This window comes from Macrobrachium rosenbergii, chromosome 52 (genome assembly GCF_040412425.1).
Source record: "Macrobrachium rosenbergii isolate ZJJX-2024 chromosome 52, ASM4041242v1, whole genome shotgun sequence".
Lineage (NCBI taxonomy): Eukaryota > Metazoa > Arthropoda > Malacostraca > Decapoda > Palaemonidae > Macrobrachium > Macrobrachium rosenbergii.
In genome coordinates this window covers 37,517,683-37,541,807 of record NC_089792.1, presented here as the reverse complement: position 1 = coordinate 37,541,807, position 24,125 = coordinate 37,517,683, and the positions used below count along the sequence as shown (strand labels likewise).

At 40.5% G+C, this 24,125-nt stretch overlaps 1 protein-coding gene across 6 annotated transcripts in view; it reads left to right on the top strand.

The window, feature by feature from the left end:
- Positions 1-9,938: 9,938 nt before the first annotated feature.
- Positions 9,939-24,125, top strand: part of LOC136833818 (uncharacterized) — a 72,408-nt gene continuing 58,221 nt past the window's right edge. The window contains exon 1 of one of the 6 annotated variants that reach the window (XM_067096118.1): positions 9,939-10,230. Coding sequence is in view for 1 of the 6 variants with exons in the window: in XM_067096115.1 (XP_066952216.1) it covers positions 19,344-19,355 (12 nt within the window). In the remaining 5 variants the exon portion in view is untranslated. Of the gene's footprint in view, positions 10,231-19,169; positions 19,360-24,125 lie in introns of those variants that run through there. The other 5 variants (XM_067096120.1, XM_067096123.1, XM_067096117.1 and 2 more) reach the window with 5 other exon arrangements.

Genomic DNA, 24,125 nt, shown 5'->3' with positions numbered 1-24,125 from the left:
TAATATACATGCAAACCTGAAGTTCTTTACACTGGATTTTGCTTGCAAACGCGAGCTGGAATGACCGTTTAATTTTCAGACAAGGTCGGTAACTACCGACGGTAGGGGGGGTGGGGGAAGCCACTCCACTTTGCCTTTCGGCCCAGGTACCAGAATGAAGGGTGGCTGAGGTAGGACGTAATTGTAAAGAACTTCAGGTTTATATGTTATAAAAAAATTGCAAATTTTTAATGTAATTTGCATTTTTCGTAACATACAAACCTGATGTTCTTCACATAGGATTCAGCTTACGAACACAAGCTGGAACTGATGCTTAACTTTCAGGCAAGGTCGTTAACTACTGACGGTAGGGGAGAAGCCCCGCCCACTCGTCAGTCTGCACCCCACTTGCCTTTTGGGCCAGGTACCAGAATGAGGGTGGCTGAGGTGGAACATAAATGTAAAGTACTTCAGGTTTTTACATTAGAAAATATACAAATTACTTTTAAAATTTGCTGTTTGTTCCTGCACAAGTACACCTTCGTTCTTTACATAGAGACTTACCCATTAGTGGGGGGAGTCTGGGCAAATCTCTGAACTGACTGGTTGGTTCTACCCACCTAGGAATACCTTCCTGGTCTGAAAGAGTTGAACAAGGAATCCCACACTTCTTACTTGTTGGACATATGGAATGTTACAACTGCTAGACTTCCAGGCTTAAAGTAATCAGTTTGCATCATTACATTTGAAGAAGGCTTGGAGGAACACATAAGTGTCAAAGACAATAAGAATTGCTAATAAAACCAACGAGTTTCTTAATCTGTCTATCCCCTTGTCTAGAGAGAGGGACAGGCGACCAATCAGTCTACAAAAAGACGGACAGGATGCCGCCATCATGTAGTCACCTGCAAAACTCGTCCATCCGGCATGTGACAGCTCACTACCTACCTCTGTCCTTAGAGATGGGTAAAAGAGAAAAGGGAGGAGACCAGTCACTCACACATATTCTCTCTTGCTTACCAAACACCACAGACGAGCTGCTGCCTTTCCCCTTATGGGAGCTGGGTACGTTACACAACTTGTTAGGCAGCCACCACAAGACCCAAGAAAACATGAGTCAAAGGACTTGTGGGCAATGTCCCGGAGGTAAAACGAGGTAAATATGGTCTTGGACGACCACATACTGCTCATATTCCCTGCTGAACCAAGAGGTATTTACAGAATGCAAAGGACAGAGAAATGCTCTTAACTTCATGAGCTCTCACCCAGACTGAATTCCCTTCTGCCTCATCAGAAAAAGTGTAAGCTAGTTGGATGTCTCATGAAGCCCAAAAGAGATTGTGTTCTTGGACACCTCTTTCTTTCTTGGCTGAGCCGGTACTAATGAAGATGTGTCAACACTCAGGCCTGAGATGTCGAATTCTCCTATCTGAAGTAGGCCAAAGCAGAAACCGGTAGGCCCCTCATAGCCTACAAGTGATCAAAGTTCAGACACTCAGCTCCCCCAGAACAGAAGTTGGGTTAGGTTGTTGGATTACATTCATGTTTATGGCAAGACACACTAAGTGAGAGTCCTTCCCTGGACAATGCCTAACCACTGTGGTCTCCTCTCCAAAAAAGCTAAAGTGATTGAGGGGTTTGCGTATAGAAAAACAAACAACAACCAAACTAATATTTTTCAAAAACATAAAACAGAAAGCAAACAGCGGTCAGGCAGAGAAGCACAGAGACATCTACATGTAATAGGGGCCAAAAGCAAAGTGGAGTGCAGACCAACGAGTGGGTGGAGTTTCCCCCTGCCATCTATAGTTAAAGACAATGACTTAAAGTTAAACGGCTGTTTCAGCTCACGTTCGCAAGCTAAATCCTTTGTAAAGAACAAAGGTTTGTATTTGTGTAGGAACAAAAATCTTGTTTAATAGAATGCATCCTGTTATACCTATAGAGATGGAACTTAAAGATGAATCCAAAAAAAATAAATGATAAGAACAGAGTTTGCACCAAGGGATGAAATAACCCTAGCTGAAGGAAGGGTTAATGACTATGAGAATATATTATCTAGAAGATTTTATCGGTCTCAGAATAGAGAATACAGAAGTGATAGGAGTTAAATTCCATGTGTAGATGAAATAATGATGAAAGGGAGATGGAGATGGCTTTGTACCACACCGTGAATAGTAGGATACTACACGTGATATTGTCATCATGTAATGGAAGTCCCAGATTTACTTGTACGAGAACTGTAAGAAGGGAGACTGGAGATGAGTGGCGATTTATGGAAATGAAAGCTCAAAGAAAGACATGACTAGCGGAATTTCACTGAAGTGTTTTGCGTCATACGGCACTGGGGGATAATGATAATGATGATGATGATGATGACGGAACTGGATTATAACAAAAGGCCAGATATTAGCTTGACTATTGCATTAACAAATACTGTAGGAGAGGGATGCCATTACACGTTGCCTAAATGTTAGATAATACAGGTTTGGCCTTTTCAGGACCATTTTAGCTTGGAAAAAGAAAAGGCTGATTCATGATTGATATTACAAGTTAAACGATATTTGAAGAAATACATCCATTAATCCATTAAAGGCAATATATATATGTATGTATATATATATATATATATATATATATATATATATATATATATATATATATATATATATATATATATATATAATGGCAATTCTACAGAAAAGCTCCTTGGCTTATTTAGTATTTCTGGGGGCTTCGGTTGCCTGGGGCCCCACCTAACCTAAATTAGGGCACTGTAAATTCCAAATAAGGTTATGTCCTAATCTACCGCACATTGCCTGGGCAATGTAACTCAAAATAAGGTTGCATCCTAACCTAAGCTAAGGTACTGTAAATTGAAATAGGGTTATGCCCTAAGTACAAGGAAATGTCAAAGAATTACAATCATTTTTCTGGAATTTCATTCAGAACTTAGCAACAATGGCACACCCATTATACAATTTGCTGGACAAAGATGCTAAATGAACTAGGACAAAAGAATGTCAAAATTCTTTTGAAAGAATCAAAGCAGAAGTAGCATCACCCACATTCCTAGTGCATTATCATATGGATTTACCAGTAAAGTTGGTGTGATGTTTCAAACATAGGTTTAGGGCGGTGTAAGCGCATGTAATGCCAGACGGTACAGAGTAGCCTATTGCATTTGCCTCTAGAGTATTAAACAAGGCAGAGAGAAACTACTCACAAACTAAAATGGAAGCACTAGTGTATGGAGTAAAGAAGTTTCACGTTAGTAGCAGCACAACTACAACGTTGGGTTATTATGTTAGCAGCATATGATTATAGCATAGAATATAGACCAAAATCAGAGATGGGTAATGCAGATGCACTGTCAAGACTACCTGTAGACAAAACACCAGAACATGACGATGGTATTCTTTTAATTTCTACATATAACGTACCCATTACCGAAAAAGAAATAGCACAAGGTACGAAGAAAGTCTCTAAGGTATTACAGAGTTTAAATACCTGACAGGTGTGCAAATAAGGAAAATTGAAAATTGTAAATTCTGAGAAGCTCAAGAGTAGTGAAAACCATGTGGTTCAATGAAATACATGCAGAACACTGTTAGTCAGATCCAAGCCTAGAATTGTATTCTGCCAGTGTTTAATGGCTCAAGAGTATGGATTGATTCAACAAAATAATTCAAAACTTGAGGATGTCGAGTTCAACTGGAAATACGATTTTGCAGAATTCATATCTGATGGTAGTAGATGTGTATATAAAGTCAGTTATCCAAGAACAAATCATCAATTGCCTAAGAGAACTTCGCATGGTCTGCCAGAAAGAATAGTGATGGCCAGTGTTTATACAATGTATACAACATACATTGACACTGAAAATCTGGTAAGTGTGGACAAACAAATCCTGGTTTGGGTCTCACATTGGATTGTTATATTACGACAAAATAAACACCGTCAAACCAATGAGGTTAAATCTGCATCCCACCCACGGGAATTACCAAGATATGACACTAATTGGTCATATGTACATAAAGTACTGCAGATTTTGGGTACATGGAGTTCTTTTTGGTAATTTCATTATATCTGATGGTAGTAAAAGATGTTGATCAGTTAGTAAACGACCATACCTCAGAGTTAATTATGTCAAATAGTTATATCGAATGCAAACAGATCATCAGCTCAGAACACTTGAGCACACCTACTATAAGAGCATTAGATTTTATGTCTATTTTTGCAACACATGGTCTGTTCCCAGAAAGAATAGTGACAGGCAATGGTCCACAGTTCAAAGAGTTTACGTATATGTACAACAATTTCTGAACACAACTGTTGCTAAGTAAACCAATTGGTTCTTAGCCACGTAAAATAACATCCTTGTCCCCAAGAGCTGTTAATCAGCTCAGTGGTCTACCATCCAGTAACAAATGGGAAAGCAGATATGAAAGATTTGTTCAAACTTTGTATCATTTATACAATATGAAGTATGATGGACAAACAAATCCTGGATTTTGTGATTATCCTACATCCAGATTAGCAACGAATGGAACAGATTAAATCATTTTGCATAATTACAACTTTGCAAAGTCGGTTAGAACAGAAAGGTTATAATCAATTTGAAAATCTTCCTAAGATAAGACATGCCACTAATTCAAGTCATGTCTCACTCTGTATGCACAATGCGATACATCTGAATCATCTGTATATACTTCTCTGGGACCATCTTCTCCCTCAAACTCCTCCCAGATTTCCTGTATTGGATGGAACCATCACAAAGTTGGCTACTGCAGAGGTGTGGGACATCAGTTTAATACTTTTATAATTACAACACCCTTGAACATCCCCCTTGCCTTTGAAAATTTGTATCAGTATATTTTCCCTCCACTCCTTTAGTATCCTCTGTTGATCTAAAATCTTTTCCATCAGAATGCTGGGGCAAGTCCGGTCCTGTCACCTTCCCATTCTTCATCTTCTTCAAGGCGTTTAGCACCTCTTACCTAGAGAAACCTGTTACCATTCCTGTGCTCACTTTCCCATCCTTTCTTATTAGTCTTTCATTTTCTTCATTCAGCAGTTCTTAAAAGGACTTTTCCATCTTTTTATGTCTTCTCTCTTTTTAAGCACAATACCTTTTCATTCTTCAGTTTGCTTGATACGTGATATGCTGTGCACTCACACACATATAGCGTCTCTCTCTCTCTCTCTCTCTCTCTCTCTCTCTCTCTCTCTATCTCTATATATATATATATATATATATATATATATATATATATATATATATATATATATATATATATATATATATATATATATATATATATATATCACACACATATAAGCATCTCTCTCTCTCTCTCTCTCTCTCTCTCTATATATATATATATATATATATATATATATATATATGTGTATATACATATACTGTATATATATAAGTTTACCTCACATTTAATAGTGACGTTTTCTTTTAGCAATTCTAATCCTTTACATTTTCTACTATTCTGATTTTATGGTGGCCATTAGAATTCAAAAGATAGTTAATAATTGAATAACTTTTACGTAAAGGAAAGTCTCTTTCAGCCGTCTTTACTCTGCAAATAATTCTCAGTTACATCTAAGTTCGGTATTATTTTACTTTAAACCATTATTTGACACTGAAGTTTTTATGCCGTGATATTAAGTCTCCTTAACACGATTAGTACGAAACAATTATGGTCAAATATCGCACTATCTATTCATTCCAATGGGAATATTTAGGGCCAGTTGACCATCTTTTAAGTAAATTTATACTATTCATTCCAATGGGACTGGTGGCTTCTTTAGACAAGGCGCCAGTTGAATATTGGTGAAATGGATTATTTTTTATTTTTATTTAAAGTGAAACAGTTTCCAAAATGTGATAATGATTTAAAGTAAAATTTTACCCTAAGTTCTACCAACATGCCATATAGGCAACGGTGGCTTTTCTTTAGACATGGTAGCCTACGCTTCAATATTTCTGAAATGGATTATTTTTTATTTTTATTTGGAGTGATATATGTCTCAGTTTCAGTTAGCATATATAAGACGATGTTATGACAGTTACACAAAAACGCACATAATCTTCAGATATATTACATCAAAACTCACACACACACACACACATATATATATATATATATATATATATATATATATATATATATATATATATATATATAACAATTCGTACCCGTATCCCACTTTGTATCCATTTTTCCAGTCCCTTCTAACAAGAAATCCATTGTTACCGAGAAAACTCTCTTCTCTGTTTGTTTCTCTTTTAATTATTAGAATGGCTCTTTTTTTTAAGAGTTCACCTAAGTTTTACCATTTCTCTAGGCTGTTTTATTTTATTGACCATCAGTAACAAATTTGAACAGCCCCAGGTAACCCGTTGAAGCTTCTCTGGAATGAGAATCAAGAACGAAAGAATTCTTTAGTCATTCCAGAGTGAAGCTTTTGGTACCTTACTTAGACCCTCTAGGCCCATGACTCGGAACTTTGGCCATCAGACATGCCCCAAACTCTGTATAAAAAAGGATTGAACGGAAACGCCTTACATTCATTTCTCCGTTTCTCTAACCTTTGACTTATTTCTTTTCCCATCCGACTCAGGTCCTAAAGAATCTGACCTCTCTCTCTCTTTCCATCAGGCAAAAATACCGAAATGTCTGGGAGGATGGTGCTTCCCTAAATCACCCACGGATGCTGGTTTCAGGTAGTACCTTTGAATAATTCGGTCATTCCGACTTCGATGGAACAAATTAGGATTAAAGGATTAAAAAAATTTTCTCTAACCTTTGACTTATTTCTGGGAATCCCTAGGCTGGGGAGGATGGTGTGAACTTACAGTCATCATTAGATTGTAAGTGATATGTATAATTACAGTCATCAAAAAGTGAAAAATGAATGACATAAAAAAAAAAACATCCAGCAGCGTGTGAAAAGTTCACAAAAAAATTCAATTTGTCATTCAGCGCTAATGGTTGACACGAAAGTAGGTATAGGTACAATAAATAGACATTAAAGTCAACCCTTCTGAGGGAGTTATTTATATCTTACTGTCTGTTTGTGTGTGTGTGTGTTTTTTTTTTATCTTAATAAACATATTTCTGTGCAGGACCAATACAACTTCTCCGTCCTACTATCCTCTTGTTTCCACAGTCTCTTTCCCTCTCTCACCACCAGAATATGTCAATGTCATTAAGCACACTGGGCTATTCCTGTAGTAGAGAATAATAATAAGTATCAGACCACTGAGCTGATTAAAGCTCCCAGGGCTGGCCTGAAGGATTAGACTTATTTTACGTGGCTAAGAGCCAATTGGTTACTTAGCAAGAGAGTAGAGAAAACTGTAAGTAGAGAGAGAGAGAGAGAGAGACATAGCAGAGAGATTCAGATTTCCCACAGTATATTTAAAGCATATGAAACCTAGCCACGGGGTTGGAGGGTTGGGGAGGGGGGGTGTTCAGTGCTAACAAGATAGGATAGAAGCAGCTGGAGACGGCTCATTAAAAACAATGACCCCAACTACTGATTGAGTTGAGAAGAACTCATATTCATACAAATTTAGATATTGAATATAGTGCTGTATTCAGAAAACAACTATAGGTAATCAAACGTTTATCGATCAACTTAATCGTATAGCGACTACTGCCTGATGAGCGCTGTAGCTGTCAGGAAGGATTCAAAATACTTCAGTGAAATATGCAATAACGACATATGATTCGGATGAGGAAACTGGCCAAGGACAAGTCCTCTGAAGTGGGAGGAGTATATTTGAAAAATTTGTAAAATGAAAAAAGGGGTGACAGGTGCGTGCAGGGAATATATGCAGATAAGCGTGAAGGAAGACCAAATAAAAGTAACAAAGTTGTGATTATGAAATCAGAGGGTTTAGTGAAGGAAAAAAAAGAAGACTGTTTAAAATGCAGCTGCAGGATAAAAGAGATGAATATGTAGCTGTATACAAGATAGTCATAGACACAGGATGAAAACAAAATAAGATATATCAAAAACTTACTGGTAAATTTGAGCTTGAACTTAGGAAAAGAAAGGAGTGCGTTAGGCAATAGAATGCAGAGAGAAAGGTTAATGCTGTAATGAACCTGAGAGCGTGAAATGCAACGTGGAGAGGGAGACGGAGTTGTACTGTACTGTAGATGTTACAGTGAGCACTTTGAAGAATCGTGTAAGAGTGAAAAAGGTTAATGTAATGTTAAGAGGGATTGTGGAAGAGATAGTTAAGTATTAAAGGAGGGAAATTAAAGGGATGAAGAACAGAAAGGCTCCAGGAGTTCTGGAATTGTAAGTGAGTTGCTGCTGTGTGGTGCTGTCAGTGTAACTGACTGACCAAGGTAAGTAAAGCATGTCAGGACGAAGGAAACATTCCACAGAAATGAGAATGAGAAATAATTTAGACAGCACATACGTGATTGATACAGATATGAAGTGCTAATTTGTTGAGAACTGTTAACAGCTTTGATTGTAAATTTGAAGAGTTTTAAGTGTATCTAAATGAAAACGTGACTATTTTGGTGCAAAGGTTTTCCAAGAGAAGGGTACGTGTTGTAGCAATTCACAAAATATTCAACACTTTTATAGGTAGAGTGTTGTGAAGATTCAGTGGAAGAGCAGAAAATGTAGGATCAAAGACGCGGCACTTGGAAACGAGGAGTGAAAGGAGTGCGGAGTGGGTGTTTGCATATGATAGTGTAGATCGGTGATGGCGAGGAAAACCTAGACATACTAATGGAACAGAATATACGTGTTCGTAAATGGCAACGGTTATTAGTCAATATGAGTAACAGTACGATTATTAAGGTAAAGGATAACCGGAAAGATGAAGTGAAGACTGATGGAATGGACCGGAATAGGCGTTTGGGAGTGAAAGTCACGGATGATGGTATGATGTGAATATATAAAACAAGAAAGAAATGAAGTGTCTATTAAAGCCACATTTAAAAAAAAACAACTTCCCTTTATGGAAATGAAGTTTGAATGCTGTATGCAAATGAAAGAAAAATACATGCTTTTAGGTAAATGTGAGAATAAAGGGGCTAAGATTGTTAAAGCTAAGATTGAACATATGAACACAGAAAATTTACTTTTGTCTTACTTTCTATAAGTTTATATATATATATATATATATATATATATATATATATATATATATATATATATATATATATATGGATATTAAAAGGATAGCTTTCTGATTGTATATGAATCACGGTGATGTGATAAATAGTCATATATATATATATATATATATATATATATATATATATATATATACTGACGACGAATCACTGGAACTTGTCTCAAGATGCTGACAGGCTAGGGGTAAGAACTGTGAAAAACACTTTAGTACTTACAACACTTCTCAGCTACAAGCATATGTGGAGTCATAAAGAAAAAAGCCAGTACACCGTTCTACGGGTTTATAAGCCAAATTTTCGAGACAATGGTAGTCTCATCAGGGCCGTAAATATCATTGTAATTGGACATATCCTTTTGGGATCAGCAACCCCAATATTAGATTGGAAGTTTGGATGTCCACCTCTATCCTCGCTGAATCACCTCTAAAATACACAAACGAACATTCATATCAGATCAAAACTAATAGTTATGTTGTTTATTTTTCCTATGTTACGTTGCACGGCCGAAAACGTTGGAAGTATATAACAACAACTAACCTGAATGCCCCCTGAACCTATCTGGCTCTCGTAAGTGGCGTCATTGCTAAATAAGGGCGGAGCTGCCAGACTCACAGCTAAATGACAATCTATTTTTTTTTATGCATACAAGACATGCCAGGATGTCCTCTCATCTCATATTACTATGCGTTCATAAACAGTGAAGATTAGCAAACACTGAGCTAAGCGTTCCAATTATTAACAAAAAACATTGGGTAAAACAGTTCATCTGGTTTTAGAGCGAGGAGAGACGAGTGAGTCTACAGAGGGAGCGTGTACCAGGTCGCATCTTTCAACCAGTTATGTTTTAGTTCCAACAATAACGCTGGTGAAATAGTTCCCTGCCTTAGTGAGAAAAAGTGATCAAGTGTACGGGGAACGAATGAACGAGTCAGTCTTGTGATATAACCAACATTGAGCCTCATAACCTATAAATACACTTTGGAAGTGATGCTGCCCTAATCCATCGTGGCAGCCATCCTACATGCACAGGCACCAGGCAACGCTGCTCCTTTAACGATTTGACGTGGTAAGGAAAACATGTCGTACGGAACGTTATATTTTTAAGATCTAATTCGAAAACGTTTGAGTCGTGGTTCAAGTAGGTGTGAAAGCGGCGTATTATTTTCAGTCGAGTATGCATAAGCTTTTTTTTAATCCATCTGTCATATATACAGTTTTGATAATTTTACTTTTGAAACTGTGGTACGGCAATATACCGAGACCACTTGAATAAACACAGAGCATATACTCCTCCCAAGGTCACCAATTCTCAAGCTTCTTTGAACTGACGTTGTTGTGTTTGTGTTTTCTAATTTAGACAACAATTGCCAAAATGAGAAGCTTGTTTGAGAAACATCAGTAATTTAGGATGAAAGTATCCATACTCACTTTGGCAGGCAATTTTGAATAAAATCTCTCTCTCCTTCTCTCTCTCTCTCTCAAAGGGAACATGTAACTTATGACGTTGAAAACGTCATCACTTTCTATCCTGTGAGGGTCATGTGGGTCAGCATAGTCACTTCGGCAGTTTCATATCGACTGTCAATCAATAAACTCGTGTGAACGGTCAGCCAGGAACAATTGAAAGCCACTAAAATAGCACTACGTGAAGGACGCCGAAATCTCTCGATTGTTGACATTTTATGGTTTTGGTTACCGTTATCTTTCCCCTTAGAAGATTATGAGATGACGTACTTACACAGCGTTCCTTAGGTGTACAGAAAAATGACGGCATATCTGTTGTAAAACAGACATGCATTCTTATGCCATCTTCTGCTTTAAAAGCCGTTGCTTCTCCGGGGCGTGATATTGCAGAGTTGTGTCTCACCAACACATTTTAGCATTTTTCTCTTCGCTCTGTTTTCCTTTCACGTCCGGGTAATTAATACTGTGGAGGTTATTTAATGATCTTTCAACTTGTTTAAATGAAGGTGATGTAGAAAACCATAATAGACACATGAAGTTCAACGCTAGCATAAAATAAGATGTATCCCGTACTTCACTATGGGGTAGGCTATGGTTGGGTAAACAGAAGAACTGTTAATAACATAATTTTAAAAATTAAACCTTTTTTCTGAAATATATGGCACAAAGATTTTACATTACATCGTTCCGGGGGAAAATTATCTGCCAGAAAAAGGAACTTTCAGTTGCAAATGATATTGCGAAGAACTTTTTCTTGGTAACTGGGATATGATAGCCTATACATTACGTTGTTAAAAATGCTTATGTTATTTACAGGTAGTAAACTCGTTTTAATGCAGAGTCTGTGGTGGTAAAGAATTGCCAGGAATGGTGTAGGATCACAATTGTAAACATTATACATGCTGCATCTTTTTCGTATCACTTCCTGGATTCTCGTGGCTCACTCCCAACGGGACAAATAACTTCAATCCTTCGGCCTTCGCTGACGCTACCAACAAAAACTGTTGCGGCAACTCGGGGCATTCACAATTAACTGAATTTCCCAGAGCCATTTACATTACACTAAAAATTGCGTGAATTTTTACAGGATTATATAGTCACACATATTTTATACAATTGAGTTTATTTATTTGTCACTCCCTTTTTCTCACAATTATTGCATTTGTGTGTCCGCTGTATTATTTCATTGTATCTGCAGCTCTTCGTCAGTTCTGTCTTTTTTTTTTTTTTCTTGTCGAATACGACATTACCCGTTCAGCTTCCTTTTGAAAAGACATTTTCCTTACGAATATTAGACTTTAAGTCTCCCAAACCAACCTTTTTTTACTTTAGTGTTTGACGTTTCTTTTGTTGTCACGTAGGATAATGCTCAAAGTAATATTTTTCGATTTTGAATTGCGCCTTTTCATGCTCTTTCTTTTTTGTTGAAAAAACCTAGGAGAGCTGTTAATAGTTCAGTTAAAAGAAAAACCACGCAACATAACGTCAAGTTTCACCAAAAGACACGGTGCAGCGGTTTGTAATGGTGATTTAGTAATAAAGGCAATTCAGAAAGATGTTTACGCCTGCCAAAGCTAAAAAGCTTGCCTCTCCCATTGTAAACAGACATGTTGTGTGCCGTGAGAATGACTCATTCTACTCCAGTCCAGCTGCACCCCATACTGATACCTCTGCCCCGTCTGCTCGTTCTCGGGTAGAATCTGTAAAGCTTAAAAGACTGGTACGATTTTTTAACAGAGAAGTGGTCTGCCAAACGGACTGTATTCAATACCTGACAAAGTTGACTGTAAACTTTTCAGAAGCTATGAAGTTGGGGCAGTGGTGTTTGCTATAACCACATATATGAAGAGTAACATTCGCAAAGCAGCACCACGTACAATTTCTCACCAGAGGGCGCCAACCACAGATTATTCAGTCTAGTTACTGTTTTTGTGTTTTTTACTTGACAAACCTTGGAATTTTCTGGTTAGTTCTATCTCCATCATCATGGCTTATCGATTTACTCACAATTTTTGGAAATGCTTATCATTAAAAGCATTAAATCTATAAGGGGAATGAATCATTTAAACCCGAGCAAAATAGTAAAAATGGGATAACTCTAAGTCCAGTCAGTTACCACTAAGTACATACATAAATCTATTTCAGATCATATAAACATCTGCAGAATACAGAAGAGTTTGAATAGACCAATTTTAGTTTTCTGTAAAAGAAAACTATTGTCCCAGCTTTGTCTGTCCGTCCGTCCTCAGATCTTAAAAACTAGCAAGGCTAGAGGGCTGCAAATTGGCATGTTGATCATCCATCCTCCAATAATCAAACGTACCAAATTGCAGCCCCCTAGCCTCAGTCGTTTTTTTAGGACAGGCCACCACTGGCCTGTGGTTAAAGTTTCATGGGCTGCAGCTCATGCAGCACTATACCGAGACCACCAAAAGATAGATCTATTTTTGGTGGCCTTGATTATGATGTACAGAAAACTCAATTACGCCGAAGAAACTTCAGCTCATTTTTTACTTGCTACCATTGTAACGTGACATTTAAGCATTTAGTGCTTTCTGGGTTATATATATACATATATATATATAGTGATCCCCAAGGGTTTTAGCCGAGTATCCACCTTTGTGGCGTGTTAAGTACAAGCCCATTTGGGATTACTGTGAAAACTTAAACGAAAGATTGTAAGTATTATAAAGATAATGATTTTAAAACATTGGTCTAGATAACGACCCCATAAACCTTTGGGATCACTATCTAGGAAAGATCATATATATATATATATATATATATATATATATATATATATATATATATATATATATATATGTATATATATGTACATATATATACAAACTAGTTGATCAACCAGGCGCTGCCTGGGAAAACTCTGAATGACAACCAATAAACTCTCTCTCCTCCTTAACACCCCCTCTACTCTCCCTCCCTCTCACTGCCTCTCCCTCTCTCTCTCTCTCCAGCTCTCCCTCACTCTTTTCCTCTTTCTCCTCCCTAACACCCCCTACCTACTCTCTCTCTCTTATTAAGATAGTCGCTTCAGTTACATTGCCCAGCATTTTTGACCATTTTATATTTCACCCCTTCTCACCCCCCTTCCTATCAGGGCTGAACTTGGATTTAAAGGGCATTGAGAGTATCACCATTCATCTCAGTGACCTCGAAAACTATGGATCAGCCACTAAAATCCATCGTTTTTGGTTATTTTTATGTCACCCTTCCCACCCCACCCCCTTTGTACCAGTGACATCATAGTATGATAAATTCATAGAGTTATTTACTGTAATTACTAAGTCTCATGGGCAGAACCCAGCCATGTTTCTCAGGGAAGCCCTCCCAACCCAATGAGAGGGAACTGAGCTGGAGGACGAGACATGCAGAGGGGATGGCGACAGGTCTTTTTCGAGGCCATATCGTCAAGGTGTTGACCTTGTACCTGTCCTCACTTCCCAGCCAAGTTGTTCATTTTGTAGTCAAGATTTGGTTCAAATAGTTTGTTAACTTAATCCCTTTACTTTTGCCATCCGACCCTTGGATATAGTTGATATTCGGTTAAAGTATAGTCTGATTATTTAGAAATAAGTTTTATATAAAATTGTAACTTTCTGCCTATTTTTGAGTTTATGGGTTTTGTATAACTTATTCTCAGAGTTGTCTTGTACCCAGCCGCGTGGCCCTTAAGGGTGTGTTTCAGTTCAATGTATGTAAAATTTAAATTGTCTATATTTTTAATAAAATTGTACAACCGTACCTGATCTTGATGGACCTTCGCTTCGATGTTTGCTGATAGTGCCCTTCAGGCCTGATCATCCTAGTTCCAAACCATCCGGGACTTAGAACCCTCCCAGTCGTGGGGAAAATTGGGCGACAGTTTGCTGGCCTTTCTGTTGGTTACTTTATAAAGCGCTTCAACCTTAGAGGTATGTATAGATGAGAATGCATAATTTTCATTTCAACTACTGTACAATAGACCTCAGAAAAATAATTTGTCGAAACATATCGTACAGTAATGATTTATTTACCTTTAATAAAGGAACACGTACTTATAATGATGAAACGAGTTGGGAAACAAAGCAATGTGTTGAGTTTTGTTTCTAGTGTAGTACCGTGTGCTAGACCTGCACAGTGCACAGGGTTGGCATGGAAACGCCACTCCATGTTATCTATCGCGAATTTTCCCCCACGACTGGGAAGGTTGTAAGTCCCTGATGGCACGGGACTGGGATGATCAGGCCTGAAGGGCTCTCTCTACCAGCGAACATGGAAGCGAAGGTCCAGCAAGATCAAGCAGGGTTTTACAATTAAAAAAAAAAATAGACTAATTAAATTTAACGTACATTAACACACAAGGACACGCGGTGGATACAAGAGAATGCTGAAAACCAGGCAGAAACCACTAAAACTAAAAAAACATGCCTCTAAAGCTGGGCAATTTTGCACAAAACTTATTTCCGTACAATCAGGCTACACTTTAAATAAATATTAACTATATCAGACCCCGGATGGCAAAATGTGAAGAGATTAATTTAGCATACCAAAGGAACCGGCTCTTTGACTTTAAAATGAACGATTTGGCTGCAGAGGTGATTTAAGGGAGGTGCGTACCTTACCTGAAAGCGATACCCTCGAGAAAGACGCATGGTTATTTTACTAAAGGAGGTACTCGAATTGTATAAAAAGGGGCCTCTCCGTCATTCCCGACACAGCCAACACAGGCAATTCGCCCGGACACAAATAATAACCAGACATATTTGCCAAAAAAAAAGTGAACCACGAACTCAGCCGTCTGTTCATTACTCCCCCTCACTTATCCTGAACGTTATGAAGGATTGTCGAGAAAAAACGGATCCAATTTTTTCACATTATCAGTGGCGTAACTACTGTAGCCAATGTCCTCTAAATATGCCCTGAGAGTTCGGCGCACCAGTGACCGAAAATACGTTCCCTTTGCGGCCACATGACGTCACACGCCGGAGAGTCTCCTCTGACAGGTAATAAATAACACGACGCAAGAATACCTTTCCAGAAAACTACTTAAGAGATAAATGTTTTTATTTTGTTTCACTTGAAGTACAGATTTTCTTTATGGCAGATCATACATCAAATGAGTGTGGATAATAATAATCATAACAACAATAAACGCACTGGTAATGCTTCTATAATACCATTTCCATTTTATCATTGTCAAGTCGTGAAGATGGAGTGAGTGGTACTGATCTTGAGATGTTTATGAAAAAATGTGTTTTTTCCACAACGTTCCATCATGTTAGACTGCTGTTTTTTTTTTTTTTCTGTACAAGTCATCTGTCTCGGTAGTTTTATTCATGTCGATAATGTTGTTGAGGTGCCGCATTCTGAAAAACACTGATATTATGGCAAAAAACTCAACAGCCTCGTCAGGAACACCAACTACAGCAGATTTCATTTCAGCAGCCATTGTTTATATGCATCCCGTTCCTGGTCTAAGACCATTGCCATGAATTGCTGTTAAAATTTCTCAAAAAATTTTTAGTTAAGAAAAAAGTTGTCTGATGGTACATAGAGTTTTTTCCTTCACTTATCTATAATGGACCCATGTTCTGATGTCTTGCTCTTAACAACGTAACGTATATTTGGATATTTCACGGAAAGATGTTATTTTCACTAACAGAATTTTCACATATTCACCGATATATCTTAAGGACTCTTCTTCGATAACAGATCCCATTGTGTCCTGATTTCTGACATTTAGCGAATTCTGTTTCCTCAGAAAACATTTCGTCATTCTTAAGATCCACATCAAATTCCAGGTCTCTAAAAATCATGTTTGTCATACATATTTCCAAGGCCAGTTCCCTGTCATGAAAAGATTTATTAGGTCCGTTTCCATTACGTCCAGATGATACCATTTCATGGGATAACGGGTCAAGGTTTTCATTTCCTTTGTCGCAGTTTGCCTTATCACTAACAAGTTCAATATCCCTACCTAGCAAAACGTTTTTCAATCTATATTTAAAATGAACTGCATTGGGATGATCATGTGAACCCCTCATCTGCCTAATGCATCCAAAAACTTTGAAGACAGTCTTGATTTAATCTCCGCGTCATAATGAAAGAAATGTCATGACTTTTTTAGCATGTTATGTAGCCCAATCATTGAGTGGCAAGATAATATCACACCTTTTTGGAATTTGTAAAGGCAATTAAATTTGGGGTTCTTTGCCCTCATTCCCAGCATAACATCAATCATTTTTGTAAAGCACTTTTCTGGCTATCCAAATTTATCCCAAATGCATTGCTGGCTTTTATGTCACCGAACATCATAGAGGAATTCATGACGAACCATTTACTCACTCCAGTTATAACATCGTCAGTCTCCTTCCAATTGTTGCTCTCTAGTAAGCCTCTTTCTCCTAAGAAATACAATGCCTTTGTACATAAATTTGAAAGTAGCTGTACAGCATACTTTACACGCTGTCTTGGTAAGCCAGTTACATTGATATGTGTCATTAATTTTATATGCTAAAGCATACTCTGATACGGTTTTCATTAGCATTTCATGGATACAGGAATCAGATACACTATCTCCATTTTCCTTAAGAAAACCGTGGTCCAAAAAATAATTTCTAAGTAACTTTATCAGATGGGGAGCATCAGCAAATATGAACACTTTCCTATCAGCTCATGGTTTTTTAAAAAAGTTGTCAGGGTTAAGGGGATCAATCCCGAATTCTTTCCAAACCCGCAGTTTACTAGGTCCGAGGTCATGGACAATAGCCACAACGGCAAAGCCAGCTTTTCCAACATTTATAATAATATATATTAGTCAGTTTTTATGCACATTGGAAGTCATTGTATTGGTAGTATATGAGTTGTTTCCAGCATCCCGTCAAACCTCTTAACTACTTGAACTTGATCATGAGGTTCATATAAAACGTCCATCCATTTGCCATAACTCCACTTAGTAGCCATATTCATTTCATCAGATGAAATTAAGGCAAGTTTTTTGTTTCCGTCATTGTTTCTGATTTTGCCTTTTATCTAAAAGAACATGTAAATTAGGTACCAGATTTCAACAAAGACGGTATTAAAAGAGTTGCACACAAGGTTATATGCTTTGAAAAACATATGCAATATTTCAGTGTTAATTCGTAGGAATAGTCAAGCCTCCCTCCTCTCTCTCTCTCTCTCTCTCTCTCTCTCTCTCTCTCTCTCTCTCTCTGTCCAAACGCTCGGCAATTAACTCAAAACTAAATGACAAACGTTCGATCTTTTAGAAGATGACACGAAGGGATGATATGGGAATGTTCCCTAGCACTGCCCACTGACAGCGTTGAATTACGTAATTCACTATTAGTCGACTGTTGTGGGTCGGCTGAGAACGAGAGAGAGAGAGAGAGAGAGAGAAAGAGAGAGAGAGAGAGAGAGAGAGAGATGACGTGTTTATTTTTATCCTTCCCACACCCAACGTCCTATGACTGACGTCACTATATATTTAAAGGACTTGGTAACCAGGCACTAGTGGCGCCAGGGCGGACTCTGATAGTGTTACCCCATTCAGTGTTCTAGTGATTAGACGAAATATGCTAGAAAAATCTAGAATTATGTCACACCAGACCCGCTCAAAAGATGCCAGAGTGCCCCCCCGGGGACAATGCCGCCCGGGCGGACCCCACCTCCCGTAGTTACTCGCTGGGTGTTATTGACTATAACTATAGTTAGTGTAAGTATTTAGATAGCTGTAACTTGTTGATAAACTCTTAGGGTCTGCAGACAAAATTGCTGCCTTTAGTATATGTCGATGATTAATGGGATTATTCTGTATTAGCTTCATTACGTAAAGCGTATCAGCAAATGCTGATCGATCCAGACTAATTCCTAACTATTCCTTAACCTAACAGTTATAGGACTTGGGTCATTTACTATAGCCATTTCATGAAATCCTTTGGAATACTATGCAAACGACAGTTTAATAATACATGATACGAACACATAGAGCTTTGCACTGAACAAATGGCAGTCGGTCAGAAACCAACAAGACTGGCAGTGGTCTGGTAAGTCAAGACGGGGGACCCCTTGACATCATAATTCGACCAAAGGTTTCCCTACCCTGTAGAGGGCGCGAATGCGTCTCTGGTGCGTTAACCTAAAACTCTCTAGACCTTGCAAATCTGTTGAAATATTAGCTCCGCACCGACTGTATGGAACGGTTCCGCGAATGCGAGAGACATTAGGGAGCCATGTGTTCAAGAAGGGACTGGCTAAGGAAATCTATTAAAAAGGAACCATAGTCCATATTAACTTAACGTACCCTGACTTAAACTAACCAAGTAGGCCGTGTTACTTAGCCATGGGCAGACCGCCCTGTGAAGGAAACTCCACTTTTTACCAAAAGTTCCCCTATAACACGGCCCATGCACAATAGCAAAACTATAATCAGTTCTAAGGTTAATTACAGTCGATCAACAAAAAGTAACTGCAAATTCGTGATGAGAAATAAAAATACTTTTGAAAAAATAAATTTCCAGTGTAATACCTGACTTGGAGCTAATACTTAGTTCTACATAAAGGGTACTGACTCCGAGGCCGCCCGAGGGTCCAGAGTTTCCTAGTACTGTATAGTGACAGTGACACTATACAGTGACTGTTCAGTTGTTTATTGTTACTGCCGCGGTAACGGTTAGAATTGTTCTTACGTGTCGTACTTGTGGCTGATTCACAATTATGGAAATATTTGTAGGTAGGATACTGAAGTTATACTTCTTGGTTAGTTTACAAATGGCACCACATTATTAATTTGTAGTTAAGTTTTATAGGCTCCCAATAACCTAATCAAATTTGGCAAGTGTCCCACGAACGTATTTTTTTCAAAATATTTCCGTCTTGATTGCCAGTAGCACATTAGCCCAAATCCCTTAACGTAACCCATTTGTAGTTAAGTAATAAAGGCTAACAGTAACCTAATCAGATTTTACAAATGTCTCACGAGCGTATTTTTTTTTTTATATATTTCCGCCTTGATTGCCAGTAGCACATTATCCAAAACCCCTCACATTTAGCAATATTATTGCCTAGCTTGACCTTCCTTAACTTTACCAGGTTTGCCTATTCAAGGGAGCCAAACTGTTACACGGCTGGGAAGAGATGTTACACAGTTGTAAAACTGATTATGGTGGTTAACCTGAGCTAGAGGACCATGTAATATGCTAGTTTTATTTACAAGGGTATATTCTAATCCAACCTTGATGCCAGGTCATCTTAGCCCATATTAATTAAGCATTATAAAACTAAACTTTTACTACAGAGGTGGGCAGAAATAAGTAAGAGCCCCACATCGGGTATTATCTTGGAAATTGACATTTTCTATAGTATTTTGGTTGTTTATCAAGAATTTACAGTTATTTTTTGTCGGTCGGCTGTGATTAAGCCCAGAACTGATTGTGTTTTTGTGTGCTGGCCATCCTGGAATGCTATCACGCATGCGCAGGGTTATAGGGGGACTTTTGGTAAAAGGTGGAGTTTCCTTTCTCCAGGGGGTCCCTCTGCCCCTGGCTAAGTAACATGGCCTACTAGGCTAGGTTAGGTTAGGTTAGGGGTACATTAGGTTAGTATGGTTCCTGTTTTAGTAGATTTCTTAGCCATATAGCTCCCCAAATGACTTTCGTATTCACGGAACCAATCCATATAGTCTATGCGTAGCTGTTACTTAGAAATATTTAGAGGTGTACGGCTAGGCATAGTATTTGTCACTGTTACAAAGAGAAGGTTTTAGATGTTGATAAAAATTGTCAGATTGAACCAAACTTCAGAAACTGTTGGAAAATGGCAACATTTTTCGATAATTTGTGTTTGTTTCTGTGAAAATGCAGACCTCGTGATTTATATAGACTATCCCCAGTGTGAGCTAGAATGGTCAACTTGGCAAGAAGTCATTCACTTGAGGGTAAAGAAGGATGAGTGGAGAATACCACTTCTCACTTGCTTTTAGCTACCTCTTTTATGGCTTTTCTTGAAAAGTAGACTTCTTGCAGAATACCTGCCTGCCCAGATAGAAACATTGCAGTTTGCTTTTGCACCGCGTGAGGCGCTGCAGACGTGTTTATGGATCTCTTTGCTTGACTGTCGTTAATTTTTATTATCCCGGTGGGATCTTTATGTATTTTTGTATATATTACGTGTGTTTGATATTTATTAATATACAAACTCACGATTTGTAATAGCCTTGCATAAGCCGTCGTTCCACTGCGTCTGTGTCTTGGGTTTGACTGCCAAGGGCATATTTAGAGGGGCGTAACCAAGTGGTAATGCTTCTCCCTCCAGTAGCCCTTATTTAGATACTGAAGGTGTAAAAACCCCGCTGAGTGAGTCTTCTATGATGAACGACCCGTTTTCTTTAGTACTGCTCCTATAGGAGCGGGTCAAGCAGGATCAGCCATACTGAATCAACCACGCTTTTCTCTGTAAATTTGTATCTGTTACTAACTTATTTTGTGTCTGTTTCTTTTACATATGTATTAGAATGTTGTTAGATTGGTCATTGTCCACTTTTTTTTACATGACTTGTATTTATCCATTGTAATTATTGTCATAAGTAATTGACCTCAGGTCACCAAGATTAGAGAATATTGTATTCCTCTGGTTGACGCCAGTCCGTTGTCTTATAAACAGTCATGTCCTGAATAAAGTATATAGCAGTAACTTCTCCTCCTGCTCATTATTTCGCACCTCTTAAAGTGGTGACCTCTGAAGTGGTTCCCCGAGCCATTAGCGGACTCAGATATGACCTAGTCTTGGCTTAACATGAACTACCCACGCACCTAACGGACTAAAGACGGCACTGTAACCAGCCTTCAGGGCGTACGACTCTCGTCGGTAAAAATCACCACCGCCATTAGCAGACCCACATGATGCACGCCCTGGCGCGTTGGACGCAAGTTATCCCACCCAATTAAGAGGGCACAGTGAGCATGGACGCGATATTCCTCCTCCCACATGACAGTTAACCGCGAACTTCGCGGACTCAGACATCTACCTCCCGCGCCCTGCCGCATCCTCCCCGCGGAAGAATCACACGCTATCCCTCCACGCCGCTAGAGAAGCCCCTCAGGCGCTGCCCATCCCTGGCGGAACAAACCAAAGCCGTTTCCGCCATAAAACTGCCGCCTTCACGCATGGCAACCCATCATCGTGAGATGGTCTACAGGGTCAAGGGACAGTTCAGACCGGTGGGACTCACTGACGAGGTGCTGGCAAGCCCGACCCCGTGATCATCGCCCGGAGGATGTCTACAGGAAGCTTGTCCCGGGTGTCTGCCGCACGCCCCGTCACCTACCATCATCTAAAACCTCTCCTCGTCGAGACCTGCTCCTGCCGATCTCCGAGAGGGCTGCCTGCGTCCCTGACCTTGCCACCAGCCCGCGCATAACCAGAACATCCTGAGACTTGGGGCGTGATCCAGGACCTCCTCACCCTTCCCGCACAGACAGCAGCGGTAGGCAGTCAGAGATTAGCCTATCAAGGGAGATCCTCCTCCGTCAGCTCCTCCCCGAGGTCCGAACTCAGGTCCTCTACCTTGCAAAAATACGAGGACCTGATTAGGATGGCGCAAGAGGCTGACAGACTTGGCAGGGCAGCGGCGTAAGGCCCACGCACGACACACCCCATCAGTTCCTTCAGCTGGAGGATAATGCAGAGGAGGAAATAAGCACCATCACCAGAAGGCTGCCAGCGTATCACCACAAGAAAAACCCACCAAGCCCTTGCTACTACCACCAGTATACGGCAGGACGCCCGAACTGCCAACCCCTGCTCGCTTCACCCATCCAAAATAGGAGGCGGTTGGCCAACAGAACAGGCCGCCATGGCAGCAGAGGAAACCCAGGAGCCCAAAACCATTAGGCTTCAACGTCTGCAACACCATCTCCGGCAGGATGATGTTGGTCGACACCAGAGCCGTCCGATCAGTGTATTTCCACCATCCAGGGAGGACCGCAAGTGCCCGCTGGACCCAGCTGCCTTCCTGATGGCCACCAACGGGTCCCCCATCCTCTCCTATGGCACCAGGTTTGGTCGATCTCCCGTCCTGGCCGGAGATATACGGGACGCGGAACTTATCGCCGCGTGGAGGACGCCACTCCTGGGCGGCGGATTTTCACCCACTTTTGGCTGGCAGTCGGGTCGCAATTTTCTCTTAGACACCGACCCTGCCAGTCCCTCCCTGGCACCGGGACCCAGCGTGCCTACCACCTGCTCCCGCCGCCCCACACCGGTACGCCCAGCTGCTGAGGGAGTTCCCGACGTGTTCAAACCCGAGCTCCGCCAGGTACCCGGGGCCCCAACAAAGCACAGAATCTACCACCACATCAAGACGAAGGCCCCCCCCAGCACACGTAAAGTTCCGGAGGCTTCCCCCTCGGCGCCTTCACTGAGATGGAGCAGATGGGCATATGCAGAAAGGCCTCCAGCCCGTGGGCCTCTCCCCTCCACATGGTGCAGAAACTGGATGGCTCCTGGAGACCCTGCGGCGACTACAGGAGGCTCAACCTCGCAACTGAACCTGATCACTACCCTCTGCCAAACATGCAAGATCTAATGGCCTCCTTTCACGTGGCCAAAATATTCTCTAAATTAGACCTTTTGAAATCTTACTTCCAGGTACCAGCTGCTCCAGAGGATATCCCGAAAACTGCCATCATCACGCCCTTCGGGTCCTATGTCTTCGCCTTCTCCACCTTTGGCCTGAGGAAATGGGGCAACTTTCCAGAGGCTGATGGACAGCAAAAAGGGGGGACCTGAACTTCTGCGCCTGCTACGTGGATGATATTCTAATTTTTTCCAGGTCCCCCAAAGAGCACCTGCGGCGCACCCGGGCGGTCCTGCAGCGCCTGCAGGAGAATGGCCTCGTCATCAGATTCGACAAGTGCACCTTCGGAGTTGAAAAAGCTGACTTCCTGGGCCACGAGATATCCCCGGATGGCATCCGCCCTCTCGCATCAAAGGTTGCAGCTGTCACCAGGTTCCCACCCCTACCTCCGTCAAGGCTGTACAGGAATTCCTCGGGATGGTCAACTACTATAGAAGGTTCATCCCCGGGGTCACACACACCAGGGTCCCCCTGACGGAGATCCTTAAGGGCCAACCGAAGTCCTTAGTGTGGGGACCCAGCCGGCAGCAGGCCTTCTCCCCGACGAAGGCCTTCCTGTCCGAGATGTGGTCCGGCCTGGCACGCCTGCTGGGGACACCTCACCACACCACCCCCGCCTACAACCCCGCAGCCAGCGGATTGTTGGAGAGGTCCCACCGGTCCCTGAAGGCGTCCCTCATGGCCCGCTCCACCGCCAAGGAATGGAAGTACCAGCTGCCTTGGGTCCTCCTCGGGCTGAGAACCGCCCCCAGAGCCAACGCCGACCTGTCGGCAGCGGAGAAAATCTACGGGGAGCCCCTCGTAGTTCCGGGCGAACTAGTCATGGAAGATCGTCACAACCCATCAGTCCAGAGGCTCCGCGA